The 19,391-nt window shown below is 54.7% G+C and overlaps 1 protein-coding gene across 1 annotated transcript in view; it reads left to right on the top strand.

The window, feature by feature from the left end:
- The first annotated feature begins 1,643 nt into the window (after positions 1-1,643).
- The window catches only part of FOXK1 (forkhead box K1), a 53,659-nt gene continuing 35,911 nt past the window's right edge, over positions 1,644-19,391 (top strand). Inside the window, 2 exon segments of the mRNA XM_066344387.1 lie at positions 1,644-1,769; positions 1,772-2,199. Of these exon segments, the coding sequence (XP_066200484.1) occupies positions 1,644-1,769; positions 1,772-2,199 (554 nt within the window).

Below are 19,391 nucleotides of genomic sequence, written 5' to 3'. Positions count from 1 at the left end.
GGCCAGTTCACTGTCCCTCAGACCATTGGAGGGCCGGACTTTAAAAAAAACTATGAACAAATTCCTATGCACACTGCACATATCTTATTTTAAAGTAAAAAAACAAAAAACAGGAACAAATACAATATTTAAAATAAAGAACAAGTAAATTTAAATCAACAAACTGAGCATAATTCAATGGGAACTATGCTCCTCTCACTGACCACCAATGAAAGAGGTGCCCCTTCCAGAAGTGCAGAGGGGGCTGGATAAATGGCCTCAGGGGGCCGCATGTGGCCCGCGGGCCGTAGTTTGGGGACCCCTGCCCTAATCCTTCTATGACGCTGCATGGACCCTGTCCTCTTTAGCCTAACCTGTGTGGGCCAAGTGGTCCTTCACGCTCCCTTGCTTTAGCACACGCTGTTCCTTGGTTGGAATGCCAGCTCCCATCGCTACCCCTCCCCCTCCCCTAATGGCTCCAGCTCATCATTGGGCTTCAGTTCAAATGTCATTCCTTAGGAAAGAGATCGCTGACCCCCTTGTTGACTGACCTCCTCCCTCTCTCAAGTCGTTCTCTTGTGACTTCTCTCAAAATGTTCCTTGGCTCCCAAACACCTAACCCCTTACGTACCTACACATTCGATCCTGACGACTGGGTTCACGCGGCGTTAGCACCAGGCTGGAAAGCGGGTAAGCACACAGGCTTCCCACCCTAAATGGGCCCCGTGTCCCCAGGCACTCACATGTTGCCACGCAGCAGGGCCTCCCAGGACTCGTGACAGTGGTGATTTTATCATTGTTAGTCTGTGCACTTCATTCATATCTGCTTCTCCACCTAGACTCTAAGCTCTACCGGGAAGGGTCAATTTCCTCAAGCTCAACAATTATTCAACCATACAAATGTGGGAACACTGCTACCTTTTTTCTTGGGGGGGGGGGGCTGAATTAGAAATGCATGATGACCAGGATACTGAAGTACTAATGAGATCTCAGCGATGCCCTAACTGGCCAGTTCCATATTTGCAGCTCAGATCTTTCTCAGGGCATCTGCCTTCCCTGATCAGACGGTGAGGGGCGTGAAGGGTAGATGTGTCTGCCTCGTTTACTCTCGTGGTTAGCACGGGTCCCGGGGAATCTGATGGAGCTCTTGGCTGAGTGAACGGATGACTCCAAAAAGGGACACAGGGCAGCAGGCATCGAAAGCCCCTCTAAGGCAAATTTCCCTTAATTTGGGTGCTTAAGTACATTTGTTCGTTGGTTGGTTGGTTCCTTCGTACCTTGGGGTTGGAGGATGGAGCGGTTGGGGCCCAGGAGACGACTGAGGTCATTTGTTCCAGGACCAAACTTTCCAGTTAGATATTTCAGGGGGTTCCCCTGCCCTGTCCCGCTAAGAAGGAGGAAAGGGCAACCCACAGTCGGGGGGTAGTGGGCGAGGGGCTGGCCCTGGGGCAGACGAGGCGGACGGCTGCAGACCGCGCCCCACCCCGTGCCCGCATCCACACTGAGTCCCCGCGAGCGTCGGCGGGCGGGCGGGGCGCGCGGCGTGTCGGCTCCGCTCCGGGGGCGGCAAAGTCCAGCCCGGGATTCCGCGCCCGCCGGCGCCCCGCGGAGCCCCGCCCCCCGCCGCCGCGCCGCCGCCGGAGGCCGCTCGGAGCTGCGCGAACATGGCCGAAGTCGGCGAGGACAGCGGGGCCCGCGCCCTGCTGGCGCTGCGCTCGGCGCCCTGTAGCCCCGTGCTGTGCGCCGCCGCCGCCGCCGCCGCCTTCCCCCGCCGCCGCGGCCCCCCGCCGCGCCCGCCGCCCCCGGGCCCGCCGCCCCGTCGCCGCCGCCGCCGCCGCCCGCCCAGCCCCCGCCGCCGCCACCGCCGCCGCCGCCGCCCGGCGCGATCGCGGGGGGCCCGGGCAGCGCGGGCGCCGCGGGCGAGGCCCTGGTGGCCGCCGCCGCCGACTCGGTGCGCCGGAGCCCCGGGCCCGCGCTGGCGCGCCTCGAGGGCCGCGAGTTCGAGTTCCTCATGCGGCAGCCCAGCGTCACCATCGGCCGCAACTCGTCGCAGGGCTCGGTGGACCTGAGCATGGGCCTGTCCAGCTTCATCTCGCGGCGCCACCTGCAGCTCACCTTCCAGGAGCCCTACTTCTACCTGCGCTGCCTCGGCAAGAACGGCGTGTTCGTGGACGGGGCCTTCCAGCGGCGCGGCGCGCCCGCCCTGCAGCTGCCCAAACAGTGAGTGCGCGCGCCCCCCCGGCCCCTCACCCGGCGCCGCCCCCCACCCCGCCCAGGCTGGGCCCGGGGGTCACCTCGGACCCCGGCCCGATCGCTGCCCAATCTGGACAGGGGTCCCTCCTGACCCCACCAGGCCCCGGGCCCCCGAGAGCCAACTCTGACCCCTGCCAGGCGTGGATGGATCCTGAGGGTCACCCTTGTCCCCGCCCCGATTTGGACCCTGGGGTCGCCCCCACACGTGCTCGCGAGAGGGATTGCGTCAGGTGGTGTCGCTCGGGGAGGCGTGGGTGTCCCCCCCCCCCCCGCCACCATTCCCACCCCCACCTCGGAAGGCCCGAACCCCTGGCAGGAGGGGCCAGGTCGGAACTGCCGGCGATTTGGGCGTGGAGGGGACGCTCCCATCCGAGGGAGGACAGAGGGACAGGACCGCGGGTGTGCCCTCTCCTTCGTGTGCGTGGACACGCGGGTCAGGAGCCCACGCTCCCGGGATGGGCAGTGGTACCCGGCACGCTGCTCGGGGCCCAGGAAGGAAGCAGAAACCGCAGGGCGTGGAGGCCGCGCAGGGCGCAGCCGGTGGCAGGGCCGCTGACGCTGCGAGCTTGTATACAGCAACATCCCGGTATTCCTTCCGCTCTTTGCTCACTTTCCCCTCTTCCGGTTCCCACGCACACATTTCTTCCCCCCCGGAGATCCTAGCTGTCTCAAGATCGGGAGAAAACCCACTTAAACTACTCATTTCCTCTTTAGGCACTTTCTTTTTCTACATGTTAATTGCTTTTAACTCTTCACTGGTGTTTATATTTCTCCAATAAGGCTTCATGTTCCAGAGTCCTCTCTTGACTTTCTAATTAATTCTGTTTTTATGAGTGCCCTAAGTTCAGGGAATTTTTGCTGGGGTAATTCCCAGCCCCCCCCCCCCCCCCAGCTTGTTTCTGTAAACTCCTTTGCTAGGGTCTTGGCATGTTTGGTTGTAAATATCGTATTGAATAATCTGCAAGTGCAACATCAACAATGACTCACACCCATTTTGCAAACATGAAAGGTATGTATTTGGGAAAATCAGGACGGGGTGAATAATTAAAGTTGTTCTACTCCAGGGTTATAATTACTCTGTCGCCCTATCTTTGCCAGTAGTAACCTTCATGCCTTCTCCATTCTGGGTCATTAAATGAGTTTCCCGGTGCTAGCCACTCCTCTTGTGAGAAAGCACACAGGTAAACAGCTCCCTCCCCTCCCCGCCCTGCGGCTGCCTGAGGCCTGTTTCTGCTAATGCACTTTGTATGACTCAGGTCCTGTAAGTGCTGGCAGTAGCAGTCCTGTTTGCAGAGTTCTGGGCCTGGCTCTTGAGGAGGGTGCATGCCTGACTAGGACCTAACTGAGTCTTGAATTGCACCAGTATTTTCCCTAACTCAAGAAATTTTGGCCAGGGGAGTCCTCAGGTCATTTTCCGAATAGGCCAGACCAAGTCTGTTGTCTATGAAGTGGTTTTGGTGCTCACCATACTTTGCAGATTTACACCCTAGGGGAGCTGGACTTCTTTTAGCTGAGTGCATCCAGAGCACGGGTGGACCTGCAGCCCAAACACTCCACCGGGCACTGCTGTGTCTCTTCGCCCCACTATGCCTGACTGTTTGACTCCTGTGCTAGTACACTGCGTGTAGGCAGTGACATAAACGTGACAAGGACAGCAGGTGTGCAGCAGGAGGAACATTAAGTGGAGGTCCCTGTGTGCCCACCTAGGAAGGGCTGTTGGCCTCTGAAAACTGTCACAACCTGTTGTCAAGTATGTCAGCAGTTTCAGCCTTTTACATTCTTTCAGAAAACATAAACCTAAGGACTCACAGATATCCTGTGGCTGTTGTAAACTTCTTTTTAGAGTGAGTAAGGCCAAGGGCCCTTTGGCCTGTTACTGGGAAGGTAACCAAGAACTTTTAATGAATTCAGAGGGAGGAAGTTAAATGTATACGTTTTCCTCACTGACTTTCAAGGAGTGGCAGTGATTGTCTGTTTCCCCTGAGGCTTTGGTACCCAGTTTTGCCGTTCCTGTGTGAAGTCACCAACTGCTCTGCCATAGATCTGAAATTCGTACTGTTCTGGGATTTTGTTGACTTGACCGGGCTCGGGTTTAGTGGGCTGTGGAGCATGACACTTGTGCTTTTTACTTGCCTGAGGGTGTCATGCCCACCTCCCCTGGTACATACGGTCACCCAGCTTGGATGGCTATTGTGTTAAAGGCCAAACTTACTTTATCTTTGTCCCCACTCATCTTTCTCCCTGCCCCCAGCTATTTGGAAGCAAATCACAAATGTCCTATATGACTCTGTCTGTAAATACTTCAATAAAAGATAAAAAAATTTTTTTAAGGCTTACCACAATGTCATTATCACGCCTAAAAAATGAACAAGAATGTCTTACTATCATCAGACACCCGGACAGTGTTTGGGTTTCCCTGACGGTCTCGTGAATGTTTTCTCCAGTGCAGTTATTTGCATCAGAACCGGTCAGGTGCTACATTGTGACTGGTCAGTGTGTCCAGTGCAGTTTTAATCTGTGCACTCCATCTCATCCCCACCCCCCTTTTTTTCTCTCTCTGAAGAACCAAGGTCGTTTGTCCTGTAAGTTTCCCACAGCCTGCTCTTACCGATTGCATTCCCGCGGTGTCTGTTTAGCACGCGCTCTCCCCTGCCATTCCTGTAAATTGGTTGTTGGACCTAGAGATGTGATCAGACTCGGGGGATGTTTTGTTTTTGCCAGACTTGCCTCCTAGGCAGTGGGCGGTGCCTGTGTCTGTCAGGAAGCAAAGTCTGTCTCCCTTAGTGGCTTTTTGGGCATTGCCTAGGTCCACACACGTATTGTCACCTGCACTATTGTACTGGAGTTCACTCTGGGCCCTGCTCTGCGTGCCGACGCCCTTCCCTCTGAAAGGCGTGCTGTGAATGGCAGATGTTACGGATCACGGCTCCTGCACATGTACCGTGATGAGCGGTAATTAATTGTAACCACCAAAGCATGTTACTACATAAATGGTTGTTTTAGGCCCTATGAAAACATACAGAACGTAGTTTCTCGTTGCCGTTCCAACTGGTCACTTGAAGAATATGGAATTAGTTACCTGCCTTCCTACAAGAGGTATTTTAGACTGAAATTGTTTCGAAATTAATTGGAAAGTGCCCCAGACTAGGGAAGACAAGGGGCATCAGCCTGAATGCTCACCACCCGGCATCTGGGGAGACAGGACCGAGCTCCTTCCCTCCCTCCGCCTGGTCACTCCGCCTCCCCCAGGTCCTCACGTGGCCTGGCCCCGTGGCCCCCGCAGGTTGGTCCAGGAGTGGGCATGTGTGCCGAGCTGCGTGTGCACTCGGGACAAGAGAGGGTGTCAGGTCAGTCTGTTTCCAGTGGTGGAGACTGAACACTGTAAAGTGAGGCTGTGCTGGCCATTTCCACGTGGAGAAAAGAGCCGTGAAGAGGGAGGCGGGTGTGGCGTGATGTGGTGGGACGTGTGCAGAGCCCGAAGAGCCGCGGAGACCACTTGGGAGATGGGCACTCAGGCTGCCCCTTGTCGCCCGGACAGGGCAGCTCTGGGACTGGAGAGGATGCGATTGAGCTGGAAGAGCATCTGAGGGAGATGCGGTCGGCCAGGGGACTCTCGGGTAGAGGGGTGGTTTGTGTCTGCACCCTAAGGAGCAGGGGCGGGGCCTGCTGCGGACTGGTGTGGGGAGGGGGGGAGCAGGGGCGGGGCCTGCTGCGGACTGGTGTGGGGAGGGGGGTGAGCAGGGGCGGGGCCTGCTGCGGACTGGTGTGGGGAGGGGGGGAGCAGGGGCGGGGCCTGCTGCGGACTGACGGGGGGGGGGGGAGCAGGGGCGGGGCCTGCTGCGGACTGGCGCGGGTGGGGGGGGGGGGGCTGGGACCTGCAGACACCCTGATTTGGCCTGCCCCGTCTGGGGAGCAGGGTCGAGACACAAACCGTGGTGCTGCTGTCTCTAAATAGCTGCGTTAGCCTGGTGTTCTAGCCAGTTAGCAGTTAGGGTGCAGCGTGTAAGTTTGCTCCAAGTTAGGCTGTCATCTTGCTCAAAACCGACTTTAAGAAGGTTTCCGGGAGTCTTAGCAAATTGGGACCCAGAGCCAGAACATCGAATTTATGGGAATAAAGTGGGCACCACTCTCTCTAGCATGTGGTTCACCTGGAGATTTGGGGGCTTATTACCCACACAAGAAAACTTATATCGTGTTTTAGAAATTAGCCTCTGAGAAGAATGTTGTCTGTCGTGCAGTCTGTGGGTCACTGAATTTATAGTAAATTTGTGGAAGCCTTTATCAGTGATGAGGAGACAGCTCACTGCTGAAAGGGCAGTAGGTCGAGTTCCGACCGAGCCCTTCATAATGCTTCTGAGAAAGACACAGCCACGTTTAAATTATGTGCCGAACAGAAAGGAAAGCATCTGATTTGGACATACAGTTATTTACTCTTTGCTGTTTGCAAGTCTTGTGAATGTCAGGGGATAGACTTGCTAAATTAATGACAACTCCAATTATGGCAACACCTCATTTTCATAATTACCCTACATTTAAAGCATTTCATATTAAAATGAGAAGATTACATAAAGCGCTTTGAGTCTGGTTTCCTGGAAATGGGCCCTCCGTTGTGACTCACAGGGAGGCCTTGCGGTTCATTTTCATTGCTACTCATCGTTTTTCAGGAGTTTCTAGTTTTCTGGGCACACGTTGCCGGCTGGTTAGAAAAGGAGGAACGATGGGATCTGTGTGTGTGACCCTGTCTGGGGAGGGCGTGCTGCGTGCTGTCCCCGAGTCTGACCCGGGGCTGTGGGAGCCGTGTTCCTGCTGGTGTGCTGGCACCGGCCCGCGGTCCCCCTTGGGCCTCCCGTGAGCCACTTCCAGACCGTGGGCCACACAGGCTTTCCTTGGGCACGGCGGGGGTGAGCTGGTGGCTGCCTTCCTGAGGTGCAGCATTTCCAGCATGTGGTCGTGAGATGCTCGCTGCACGACTCCCGGCTCCGAGGACTCACTTCCCGAGATGCACGGAATAGGGGTGGATGTCTTATCCATGATTTGATCAGCTTTCAACAGCAGTCACTCTCAGGCCTTAGTCATTTGTAACGTGTCCCACCATGCCGTCCTCCGTGTGTTTCCTCAGAGGCGCCCCTTCTTCCCACTGCGTGTACGCCGGGCACGTGGCCGCCAAGTGCCCGCAGGGCCAGGCCCCTGGGCCTCCGCAAAGGCCCGGCATTCCTGGAGGCCTTCCCCTAACCTGCCACCGGTGTGTCAGGGTGCATGGTGCCCACTGCACACAGGCGCCTGTGGGCATCCCACACCTGCATTTGTCCTGGCAGGGCTCGGTGTTCGGGCCAACGCCCCTGTTGTGCCCAGAGAGCTTTTGTTGCTGTAGCATTTGTCTGTTACCCTTACCATATTAGAAATTAGAACTGAGAGATTTAAATGTATCTATTCACTATCTTATTCAAAAACAGCAATTATAAACCTATTTCAAAAATAACTGTATGCCAAGACAACAACAACAACAAATTTTAGGAGGACGTGTTTGTTTTTTGTAAAACCTCTTTAGAGAAGACAGCTGGGAGCTCGTCGCGGCCCCTGCCCACCGTGCTGCGCTGTTTCCAGTGCGGGGGGGGGGGGCTGGGGGGGGTGTCCAGCCGCCTACGGAGCTGGAGACGCGGCTGCCAGGCGGGAGCAGACCACGGGTGCTGTCCTTGGGTTTTCCGCCCACACTGGACAGCTCGCGTCGTTTCTTCCAGGTCCGTTGCTGCGTGGGACCTGCACCTCGTTGGCGGGTTTCTTGTGATGTCACGTGAAAAGCCACTCCTCTGTCTTGCATTTTTTTAATGTGTTTTACCTAAAGGACCAGGTTTTTTTTTTTTTTTTATTTAATTTTATTTATTTATTTCAGAGACAGAGTGATGAGAGTCAGAGAGAGGGATAGACAGGGACAGACAGACAGGAACGGAAAGAGATGAGAAGCATCAATCATCAGTTTTTCGTTGCAACACCTTAGTTGTTCATTGATTGCTTTCTCATATGTGCCTTGACTGCGGGCCTTCAGCAGATCAAGTAACCCCTTGCTCGAGTCAGTGACCTTGGGTCCAAGCTGGTGAGCTTTTTGCTCACACCAGATGAGCCCGCGCTCAAGCTGGAGCGTGACCTTGGGGTCTCGAACCTGGGTCCTTCTGCATCCCAGTCCAACACTCTATCCACTGCGCCACCGCCTGGTCAGGCAGGACCAGGCTTTTTGATATATGTACTTTAATTCTAAAATTTGCTTTAAGAGTTGAGTGCCACACCTATGTTTTTATAGAAGTAAAAAAGTCACGTGGTCACTGGCCTTATTAGCACCTTGCGACATAAGTTGGCTTAAATTTAGTATTTTTTTTTTTTTGTACGTCAACTCTTGGTTATTTCGGCTGGAACTGTCCATCTTGTCAGTTATTCGTTACATTCCCCTAACCAGGGACCTGTGGTGGCCTTTGTCCTCTTCCCATCTGGTTCCCAGGTGACACTGCTGCCTTCTCCGTTCAGCCGCAGGTGTGGGGCACCAGGGAGAGGCGGGTGAGGAGGCTGGACCTGTGCCAGGACCCAGGGGATGTCAGCGACAACATGTGATTTTGTGGAAAGATGTCTCGTTTCTAAGCACACTTCTAAAGGACGGTGCTACTCTGACACATTCTCTCTCTCCAATCTGATCTCTTCCTTAGCGGATAGCTTTCTCTCCTCCTCCTCGCAGGAAATCAGTGTTACACAGAGGATGACACTGGCCTTCTGTCTCTTCTGAAAAAGCTCTGCTTTCTGTGCCTCACGTCACAGAAGCAAGAGGCACTCCCTCTCTTTCCACGTGGACGCTGGAGCCTAGGATGTGCCTCAGACCCACATGGCTCTGTCTCACAGACATTCTGGGTTTGTGGGCAGCATATAGGACTCAAATAATTATACAGCTTACCATTGGAATTTTGAGCCACACCTTGTGTAAGCTGGGCCATGGGTCCACGGTGGGGGGTCCGGGGCAGTCGGTCGCAGGGAGAGCCCCAGGGAGGACAGCAGCTAGAGGCCAGCTCGCCCGGCACCGTGAACCACACGTGGTCTGGGCTCAGAGAGCCGCACACGCCGTGGGCAGCCAGTCGGCAGAGAGCCTGCCCGGAAATGCTCTGGCTCCAGTTAGCTAATGAAGTAAGGGAGTGTCCTAGATGCTACCAGAGATCCGCGGCTGGAAATTGTCAGTGAAAAATATAATTCTGAACTGACTTGGAAAGAATGTTAAACCGAAATCCGAGGCGACCGTGACGGGGCAGGTGGGCCGGAGGCCGCGCAGTGGTGTGGACAGCGGAGCTGCACAGAAGTCTGCGCCCCCACCCTCCACCCTCGGGACATAAATACCCGGCCCACTTGGCAGGTATACCCCTGGAGCTGGGAACAGTGACTCACCACAGCTGAGGAAAACAGCGTCCCTGCAGAGTGTCCACCTCTCTGACAGGGCTCCGTGCACACCAGGAGCGCGTGGGGCCCTGACTTGGCTCCCAGCCTGCAGGGATATCAGCTTTGTTAACAGTGGTGTTTTTCCCTCTGTGAGCTGCGGTGCGAACAGGGTTTCCGGGCCTGCTCGGCCTGGGCTCGGCCGGCTGGGACCCCGTGAGGGCCGAGAACTTTCTGCAGGGCAGCAGCGTTTGTCTGCGCTGCCCAGAGTGTGGCTCGTGTGGCTGAAGAACTGAGTTCTGTTGAGTTTCTCAGTTAATTGAAGTTTAAAAAGCTGCACGTGCTGCTGCCTGCTGGGTCCCTGAAGAGGGTGTGGGCCTTTGGGTCCCGGGCTCCTGGGTGTGGCCACCGCCTCAGTTTATCCATTCACCTTCCGGCCAAGTTCAGTTTCTGCAGTTTGCTTCCTGGCGAGAAGGAGCGAGCGGGGCTGGGCTGGCTGGGGGACTCAGGCAGACCCCTGAACGAAGTTGTCTGCGGCTACAGGTGTGCAGGACAGGAGGCCCTGCAGCCCGGCCCCCCCTGGAAGACTCTGGTTGCTGCTGAGTAGGCTGACCAGTCTCTGCAGCTTCTGCCACTCTGGACGCAGGTCCCTGTCCCTTTGCCTCCCGAGGTCTTGAGGTCCAGGGACCAGTAAGGGGGCTGAGAGATGGTTCCTGGGATGGGGGACAAGGAGAGATTGATTTGCTGGTGTGGGGAGTTAAACAGAAGTCCTGTGGCCTGGCAGCCCTGGTGACTGTGCACTGGGCATGGAGGGACTCCGTGTGAGCCCCGCCTTAGTAGCAATGTCGTGGTTTCCTGTCCTTGCAGAGTGCTAAAGTTCTTCGTGAACAGGTGTGTGCGTGTTGCGTGTGCCTGCCTGTCCCTGTCTCCGTCTGCGTGGACCCCGTTCATACCAGGTGGTACTTATCAGGGTGGTTGGTCATTGTATGGTCTGACCGTTGAGTAGTGTCTGTCCCCTCAGGAAGCTGGGACTCCTGTGAGAACAGTGTCGTGTTCCCAGTGAAGTTTCATGGGAGCACAGCCACGTTTACAGGCTGTCTGGCTGCTTCGTTGAGACAGACCATGTGGCCGAAAACCTAAACTGTGTGCAGAGACGGAGCACGCCCCAGCCTGGCCCCCCCCCCTTCTTCCGTGTGGGCACACTTCACCGGCCTCGTCCAGACCTTCACACGACCAGCTTTCTCTGTGCAGAGCCTGTATTTATAAATAAGTTCTGTTTAGTCCTTATTTATGTGGTTTATGTATTTGTTTGGGGGATGATTCATACGAATGGGGTCTTTTCTTCCTTATTATTTTCTATTTTTTAAAGGGTCAGTGTTTGCATGGAGGAAAGGTGTTCTGTGTGTGAATGTCTTTCTCTCTCTCAGTATGGGCTTTATAATTTTTTTTTTTTTAACTCTCCATTTTGAAAATTTTTTAAGGTTCCAAAAACTTTGCAAGGCTAGTGCACATAGTTCCTAACCTCTGTCCAGACCCATTCCGTCTGGCATTGCGCCATGCCTGCTCTGGGACTGTCCGTGTGTATGGTTGGGGGGGGGTATGTACACCACACCCCTCATCCTTGATCCTACAACACATTTCTAAGGAAAAGGACACTTCCATAGCCACAGTCCTGTCCGTGCCTCAGGACACTTCACACTCCAATGCTGTCTCACCCATAGCCCAGTTCTGCCGGTTGTCCCGACAGCGTCCCTGAGGTCCGACCTGGGATGGAGCCTTGCCTTAGGTTGTCCCATCTTCTGTCTCCTAACCCTGGAACGGCTCCTCGGCCTTTCTTTCTCCTGATGGACCTTGACCTCTTTTAAAAGAAAGCAGGACAATTATTTTATTGTATGTCTCAATTTAGACTTGTTCTCCTTTGACCAAATCCTACAATAGATTCTGGTTGAACATCTTTGAACCTCTAGAAAGAGCACATAGCCTCACTTAGACACACAGTATCCTCATGGAGATGTTACAGGTGTTGCTGGGTTTCTGCACTCAATAGTTACTGTTTTTCCTTTGTCATTAAAATAACTTTAATTTTGTATCCAGTCACATTGATCATTGCTTTAGTAACAGTTGTTTAATTCACTTGGGCAGGTGTTCTCTCCTCCTGAGCTTCAACTGCAAGGGAAGGTTACTTTGTCTCTTTCTTCCCCCCTTGCATTTTTGTTGCCATGTTGAATTGCCTAGAACCTAGAACCTCCAGAAAACACTGGGTGCAGCCAGCACGGGCTCCTTGCTTGTTTCCAGCCTGCCTGGGAATGCTTGTGAGGCCTTTCAGAGCAAGCAGCGCTTGGCTGATTAAAAGCCCTGGTGCCTCTATGAGGTGGGGTCCTGTGGGCAGTGCCCCCCGGGGTTCCTCGCGGAGCCGTCCGGATGTCGTTGTGGAGTTGGTAGCTGTGGTTTATCTGCGGTTCTCCGGGCACTGCAGGGGTGGTACTGTGCTTCTCCGGGTTTGCACCAGCACCTGCCAATATGCTTGCCAAATCGCAGGCACCCTGTACAGTGTTGACGAAATGCATAAACGAACAGCCAGGGCAGCTCTGCATGTAAACACAGTCTGGCCGAGGAAAGCAGTCCGACCTTACCTGCAGCGTAGCCTTTCACAGGTTGGGCATCACCGCCTCCCAGCCGGTGCCCTTGGGCGGGCGACCGAACTTGAGGCTCCTGTCTCCTCATCTGTAGCATGGGCACACTGCCTACTGCTGGGGTAACTGTGGGAAGTTGACAAACCGAAGGTGGTATGTCACTGTCCTCGCCTCAGGGCTGGCATACAGATAGGCCCACCCCATGCCCACGTCCTTGTCATCGCTGCTGTCATTGCGACCTTGTCAGGGAGGGACAGTGGGCACTTCACAAGACCACCTCTGGTGTGGACATGAGATCGGAGCCGTTGGAATGGAAACTGTAGGGCCTCGAGCTGACCGCAGTGTAGCAGGTGGGTCTTCTAACCTGCCTTCTAGCCACGCAGTCGCCGCCAGGGGTCACGGAGGGTCATCGCCAGGGTGTCGTAGAGTGCTGCGTTCTTGCATTGGCAGGAGAGTGGGCTTGGCATCACCAGGACCCCCTCGGCTCCTGGTTGTATGATCAGAGAGACATGGTGGGCGTGCTGTCTTGAGCTTCTCTGAGCTGCTTCTCCAGAGAAGGGGAGCTCAAAGCAGAGGGGGTTTGAAAAGACAAACCTGGGTTTTACTGTGGAGCAAGCAGTTTGAATAACCTTTTTGGTGCAGAACAAGGCTAAAAGCCAGACAGGTCACTGACCAGGACAGATGCTTTGTCCTCCAGCCCACCTCGCAGCTGCTGGTGACTTCGTTGCCGCCTTTTATGACCGCGAGCTAGGATGCATTGGAGGTAGGAACCCAGAACTGGTTAAATAATTCAGGTGTGTTCCAAAGCATTAAAAAGGTGCAGGAAAATGCAGAGGATACTTCAACACGTATTTGTGTGCCGTGGAGAACTGGCTCTTGCTCACGTTTTTTTGTCTTCTAAGCCTTTTATTATTATTTTTTAAAAGCATTTATTTTAAAAGTAAAATGCTCAAGAGACTTTTGAAAGGTCCCCCAGCGTAGCTGTCTCCAGGTTCCAGATGAGATTGTGTAGCAGGTGCTGGGGCTGTTTCTCCACTGCTAAAGCCTGAACTTCAGTGAGCTCGATTCTGCACCTCCGTGGTCCTTCTGGCTGGGGAGCGCTGGCTTCCTCCAGCCCCCGGGGAGCACCGCCTTTAGAACCTCAGTAATGATCAGGGGAACAGCGGCCGGAGCAATCACTGTCATTGCAAGGGGGGGACGGCTTCTGTTCCAGGGAGAAGGCTGCCACGGCAGTTCTAGAAGTCACAATTATCAAGGCAGTAAAGAAGAAAAAGAATCTCTTTGCACACTTTTCTCTACTGCTCGGTCTGCTGACTATGAATTTGCGACTCAGCTTGCAAGGAGTCTCATCTGGTATTAAATGTAGCTCTTGAACAACCAGAAAAGTCAACTCCTTTCAAGATTAGATTTACTTCAGTCTTTGTTTAAAATTTAAGGCCCTGGCCGGTTGGCTCAGCAGTAGAGCATTGGTCCAGCGTGTGGCAGTCCTGGGTTCGATTCCCGGTCAGGGCACACAGGAGAAGTGCCCATCTACTTCTCCACCCTTCCCCTCTCCTTTCTATCTCTTCCCTCCTGCAGCCAAGGCTCCATTGGAGCAAAGTTGGCCTGGGCACTGAGGATGGCTCTGTGGTCTCTGCCTCAGGCACTAGAATGGCTCTGGTTGCAATGTGGCAACGCACCAGATGGCCAGAGCATCGCCCCCTGGTGGGCATGCCGGGTGGATCCTGGTCAGGCGCATGCAGGAGTCTGTCTCTCTGCCTCCCCTCTTGGCACTTTGGAAAAATACAAAAAAAAAAAAAAAAAAAAAATGCAGCTCTTGAGCAACCAGAAAAGTTAAACTCCTTTCAAGATTAGATATACTTCAGTCTTTGTCTAAAGCTTAAGAGAGAAACAGCAACGGCACAGACAGATGCGCTGAGGTCTCCTGATCCCCATCCCACCGTTCCTCTCCCTCCTCTGGCGACAGTGACCCCTCTGAGCCTCCCTCCAGTGCCCCTCACCCAGAGACGGCCACGCTCCTGTGCCCCTCACCCAGAGACGGCCACGCTCCTGTGCCCCTCACCCAGAGACGGCCACGCTCCTGTGCCCCTCACCCAGAGACGTCCACGGATAATACACTATCTAGTTGTGTGGGGGGAGTAGTTTTTGAAAGTGGTGTCATACAATTTCTTCATTTATACTACGGGTACTTCCCACTGGTCCACAGAGATTCTTCATGGGTGACCCCGTCAGACACAAGTGACTACCTGTCTCTCCGCTGGCCTGGTGTTTGGGCCTCAGCCCTTCCCTGCTGTGCAGCCTTGGTTCCTGCCCTGCCTGGTCTGACCTGGGCCCGGGTGTGTGTGCTGGCCACAGGGCCCCCCCCCCAGGTCTCAGGGGGCACCACTGCTGGGGGCGGGGTGGGGGGGGGCCTTGTCTCCGGCCCTGAGCCGTCCCTGAGCTCCAGGCTGGGTAGCAGCAGGACCCAACCATTGCGGACCGGTAGTGGCAGAGGGTGGGAGGGTCTCAGAACTTGGGCCGGGCCCAGGCCTTTCTCCGGGCCGGCTGGTTCTGGCGGCCTTCTGCAGGTGCCCGGGGCCCCTGTCACCCCTTCCGCCCACACTTGGGGTAACTCGTTCTTGAGGCTTCTCCCCTCTCACTTTTAAGGGGCTGAACTGGAATTCCGACTTTTGGGGATTTGATGCTCGTGTTCATTTTTATTCTTCTAATCGATAATTTTTTTTTTTTTTTTTTTTTTTTTTTTTTTTTACCAAATGTTATTACAGCTCCTTGTAGCCCTCTGTCTTTTAACCGTTTTCAGAATCAACCCATTTTGTTCACTGTCACCTGAGAAGCCAGGGAGGCATGATGTGCTTTGAGTAGGATAACTGAAAAAAAAATGGGTCAAGATGTTAAAAGTCGGTAACATTTTGAAGGAGCCGAGGGTCCTCTCTCTGGGAAACGTGCTTTCCTGAAAGGACTTTCCCCGGGGGCTCCAGACCGCTCCTCTGGGGTCCTGACAGAAAGTCCCAGGCCTCCGAGCTGTGAAGCTTACGGGAGCTTATCTTACCCGCGCTTGCATTCTCTGATTTTCTGAAAGTCAAAACACTTCGGTGCTGTTTGTTTCTGGAGGAGCCAGTTTTTAAGAAAAAGCAAAAAAAAAAAAAAAAAAAAAAAAGTGCACGTTAGCTTTTCTGCTGTGTGTATAGTTATATAACCCTTATTATTTCAGACTGTGACGTCACGTGTCACTCCTCTCCACAGAGATGACCACGACTGCCGATCAGTGTGCATTTCCTGTGTCTGTTTCCTTTAAAAAAAACACACACACAAACAAACAAAAAAGACCAGAGCTAGCACTTTGCTGAAACTGCAGGTTTGGGATTTCACAACTGCTGGTGACCTGTCCCCTCGCCCAGGGACTCGAAAACACCATTTTCATGTTAATTTCTGGTTAGATGGGTAGGTTAGGATCGCTTTGCCTCCAGAGTTTGGAGTTGACCCCTGTGGGGAGGCAGGGGGCGCAGCAGGGCTCCGTAAACACGGGGTCACCGGGCAGGCAGAAGCGGGAGCAGCGCCCGGCTCCATGGTGGCCGAGCTGCGGACTGGGTCAGGTCACGCTCACGCTACCCAAATGCAGGATGTGATTTCACGCTGTTCTGCGTTGTTTTAAGAACGGGGAAGTGTTAGAGGGGCCCTGGTGCTCCTGGCGGGACGCAGCATGGGCAGAGCGCTGCCGAGTGTGGGGTCAGGGCTGCCCCGCCCTGGCCGGCCCGACGCCCTCCCCACACACCTCTCACGCGCCCTTCCTCCACACGGAGCTCCTGGGAGAGTTCCCACTGCCCTTAGCATTTTTTTCGTAGGATGTACAAATAATTTTATTGAAACTGAACAAATACACAAAAACTTGTAAAAAAGGTCTCAGGAGGAAGTGACGTAGCTTCTTGACATACACCTCCTTTGCTCTGTTGCAGTTTCTCTGTAAAGACGAGGCCTGGACCTAAGGGTGTCTTGCCTGGGTCCACAGTGGGGAAGAGGTGTCGTATGGGCCCAGGCGCAGACCTCCGTGAGTGGGGACACTGGCAGAGCCCAGCAGGCTGGGGACAGCAGCACAGACTCAGGGAAGGGGTGACGGGGACCCCTCTCCCCGTTTCCTGTCACGTGCGTGCACCTGTGTGCTTTACCAAGCACCCTGGCAGTGGACACGGGCAGTGGACACAGGGCTACACAGACCCTCGGGGAGAGGGGTCACTGGGAATTTAGGACGCAAGGTTGGTGGGGAGGGTGGGTGCCAACAGACCAGTGGAGAGCGTCTGTCTCCTTTTTATTTCAGAGAAAAACTGTCCTGAGGAATAGGCCTTGGGGAGAAATCCTTGAGGCTGCCAGTGCAATTTACATAACAATTAAACTCGTTTAGTGTCCCCTGTGCTGCTGAAACCAGCCTTCTCCCTGTACCACTTCCCGTGTTGTTAAACTGTTTTATGACCCAGTTTCGCCAAACAGGTAATTGCTCCTCCCTGGTCCTAAAGCGTGCTCAGACTTGGGGATGTGCGTGGTGAGGGGTGGCATTAGGAGCGGTCCTGGAATCGTTTCCTCGGGCCGTCTGCCAGGAAGCTGCCCGCTGCCTTCCCGTGGGCACAGATGCTGCTCCTCCGACTTCAGGTGTGAAAGCCTGGTTTGCCGTGCGCCTGGTCCTCCTCGTGTGCTCCCAGGTCTGACGAGTGCAGGAAGAGCAGGGGCTGTGGGGACGAACCTGGGTGTTCCCCCCGCCCGGCTCCGCGTGCTGGGTCTGAGCACTGAGGCTTCGAAGGGAAGGCCTGAGTCAGCCAGAGAAAGGTCTTTGCAACCCTCCTCGCTCGGTGCAGGGCCCGTGGGCCTGTGTTGTGTCTGGGGCTGTGTCCAGGATGGCAGAGAGGTCTCGAAAGTGGGTCCCCGCTGCTTTGTAAACACCATCCGGTTGCCCCCAGTGACCCCCGCCTCCCTGGGCAGACTGGCTGCACTCCTGACTCGGGTCCAGCCGCTGTTCCACCCGTGGCTGCTAATTTGGGGGAGATTAGCCTGAAGGTAAGTCCGAGCGGGAAAGACCCCTCCCTTGGGAAAGGCTAACGGCTAGGCTAAAACCTAAGGACCTTCACTTATCCACAGTAAAATTTTCAGTTTAGCCTGGAATTTTGTGACAGAACGAGAAAAAGGTGATCAAAGTATAATAAGTTGATGTAATAAGAATAGAGCAATTGGCCCCGAATGGTATTAACATCAACTTTCGTGTGACCTGGGATAGAGTTTCTCCCAGACGTTTCTGTGGTGACGCCCCGCAGCCAGCATCCACTGACGCTGACGGTGAGGGGTGGCCCACCTCCGGTGTCCCGGCCTGTGGGTTTGCGTGCTGGCTGCGCAGGGCTGGGTGGCGGTCACATGCCGCTTCCGGAGAAGAGGCCAGGAGAACACGGACTGCTGGGAGCGGCCAGAGAAGGTCTCGGTGGCTGTTTACCCCGGGCCTGGGTCCCCGCGTCCCCGGTGCCTTGTCCATGCTGGTCGTGGCCTCGAGTGCCCACCACTCCTCACCGCCCAGAGACGCTGCCCGCTCTCGCCACCCGCACCATGCCTCCAGGCCCGGCGTGGCCCTTGTCTAGCTCCTGCCATCCTCACTTCGCCGCCGCCGCCCGGAGTGAGTCACTGCTGTGCACATCGGCCTCCTGACGGGGCCGCGGGCCTGTTTTCCAGGAGAAACTCTCCCCCACTTTTATTCTTAGGGGCTGTAGAGGACCGGGTGCTCTACAATGCTTCGTAACTGTGGGCGGTCTCCGGGCAGCCCTGGGTGCAGGTGGGTGCAGGTGGGTGCAGCCCGGCCGGCCCGTGGGGGCTGGTCCCGGACCTGACCCGCACACCACTGTGGACCTGCTCTGAGTACTGTGCGTCCCTCCGCGAGCATGACATAGGTCCATGTGGCCGGGCATCGTGGGGCGTGCCAGCCATCAAAAGGAAGAAGTTTCAGATTTAACTTTGGTGAAATTGTAAAGTAATTTTGCCAGAATAAAGTTTAATTCACATGAGAAAAATACGTCAAGTTACATATTACGCCTTAGGTCTGAACACCGGGACAGTGAAATCTCAGTGTAACAGTGACCCCAAACACCAAGTCACCGGGAGCTAACTGCTCACCTGAACTGGTGGGCGTGTGACACTTCCCGCCTCCGCAGTGACAGTGCCCAAGGAGCGGTTGGCATTGTTCTGACGCCGAGGAAAGAATGGGCACAAGCAATGACTTTCTAAAATCACATTGTTCTGCGGGGGCGAGTTGATTCAACGAAAGCATCGGTTTTTATGCTTTCCTTATGTTGCAAAAATTTTTAACTGAGTTCAGTTTCTTTGCTTTCTGGTCTGAAGAGTTAGAAGGTCAGAGCTGAACTAAAAGCCATCCTGTACTGTTTTTGAAGACTTCAGACAATAAATCAGAAGAGTGACTTGTCTCCTCTAAACCTCAGTTTCTGCATTTGTTAATGCTGAGAGTACTTTGCAGGAAAGTTCTGAGTAAGTTTATTTAAAGCAGCTTCCGATGCAGTGGTGTGGTACCACCAGTGCCTTAACTAGCGTTTCGGTCAGGGATGGACTACTGGGAATGCACGTAGAGCCGTGGTTTTCAACCTCCAGTCTGCCAGCAACTTCGTGCCGGTCCACAAAATTGTATGAAGACGACAGAGTCTATAATCACTGGGTCCATCATCTTCATACGACTTCAGGGTGGTTAACTCTGTCGTGACCCGCACAGCATTTCTGGCCGGCTGGCACCAGTCTGCGGACTGGCAGTTGGAAACACTGATGGAGGGGAGTATATTATATGTGTGATTTGAAAAAAAAAATAGCGTGAGCTTCAGACAGGTTGGAGCAGACAGGTTCACCCCGTGCTGTCCGCTCCGGCAGGAGAGGGGCCGAGTCCAGGGTGCTGGGGGCAGGGCGGCTGCCGGCCTGTGTCGCCCAGCTGCTTGTGATCGAGGCTGAGCTCGAGAAGAGCCACTTCCCCGCTCGGAATGAGTGGGGCACCTCGGCTTGAATCTCCCCGTCGCATCGTCCTTATTGTGTGGTGGTGCTGTGCTTCTCCCCTTTCCTGTTCTGCGGGGTCCCCCTGGGGAAGTACGTCAGTCT

This window comes from Saccopteryx leptura, chromosome 6 (genome assembly GCF_036850995.1).
Source record: "Saccopteryx leptura isolate mSacLep1 chromosome 6, mSacLep1_pri_phased_curated, whole genome shotgun sequence".
Taxonomy (NCBI): Eukaryota; Metazoa; Chordata; class Mammalia; order Chiroptera; family Emballonuridae; genus Saccopteryx; species Saccopteryx leptura.
Note: the sequence above shows the minus strand (reverse complement) of the source record. Positions and strands in the feature narration are given on the sequence as shown.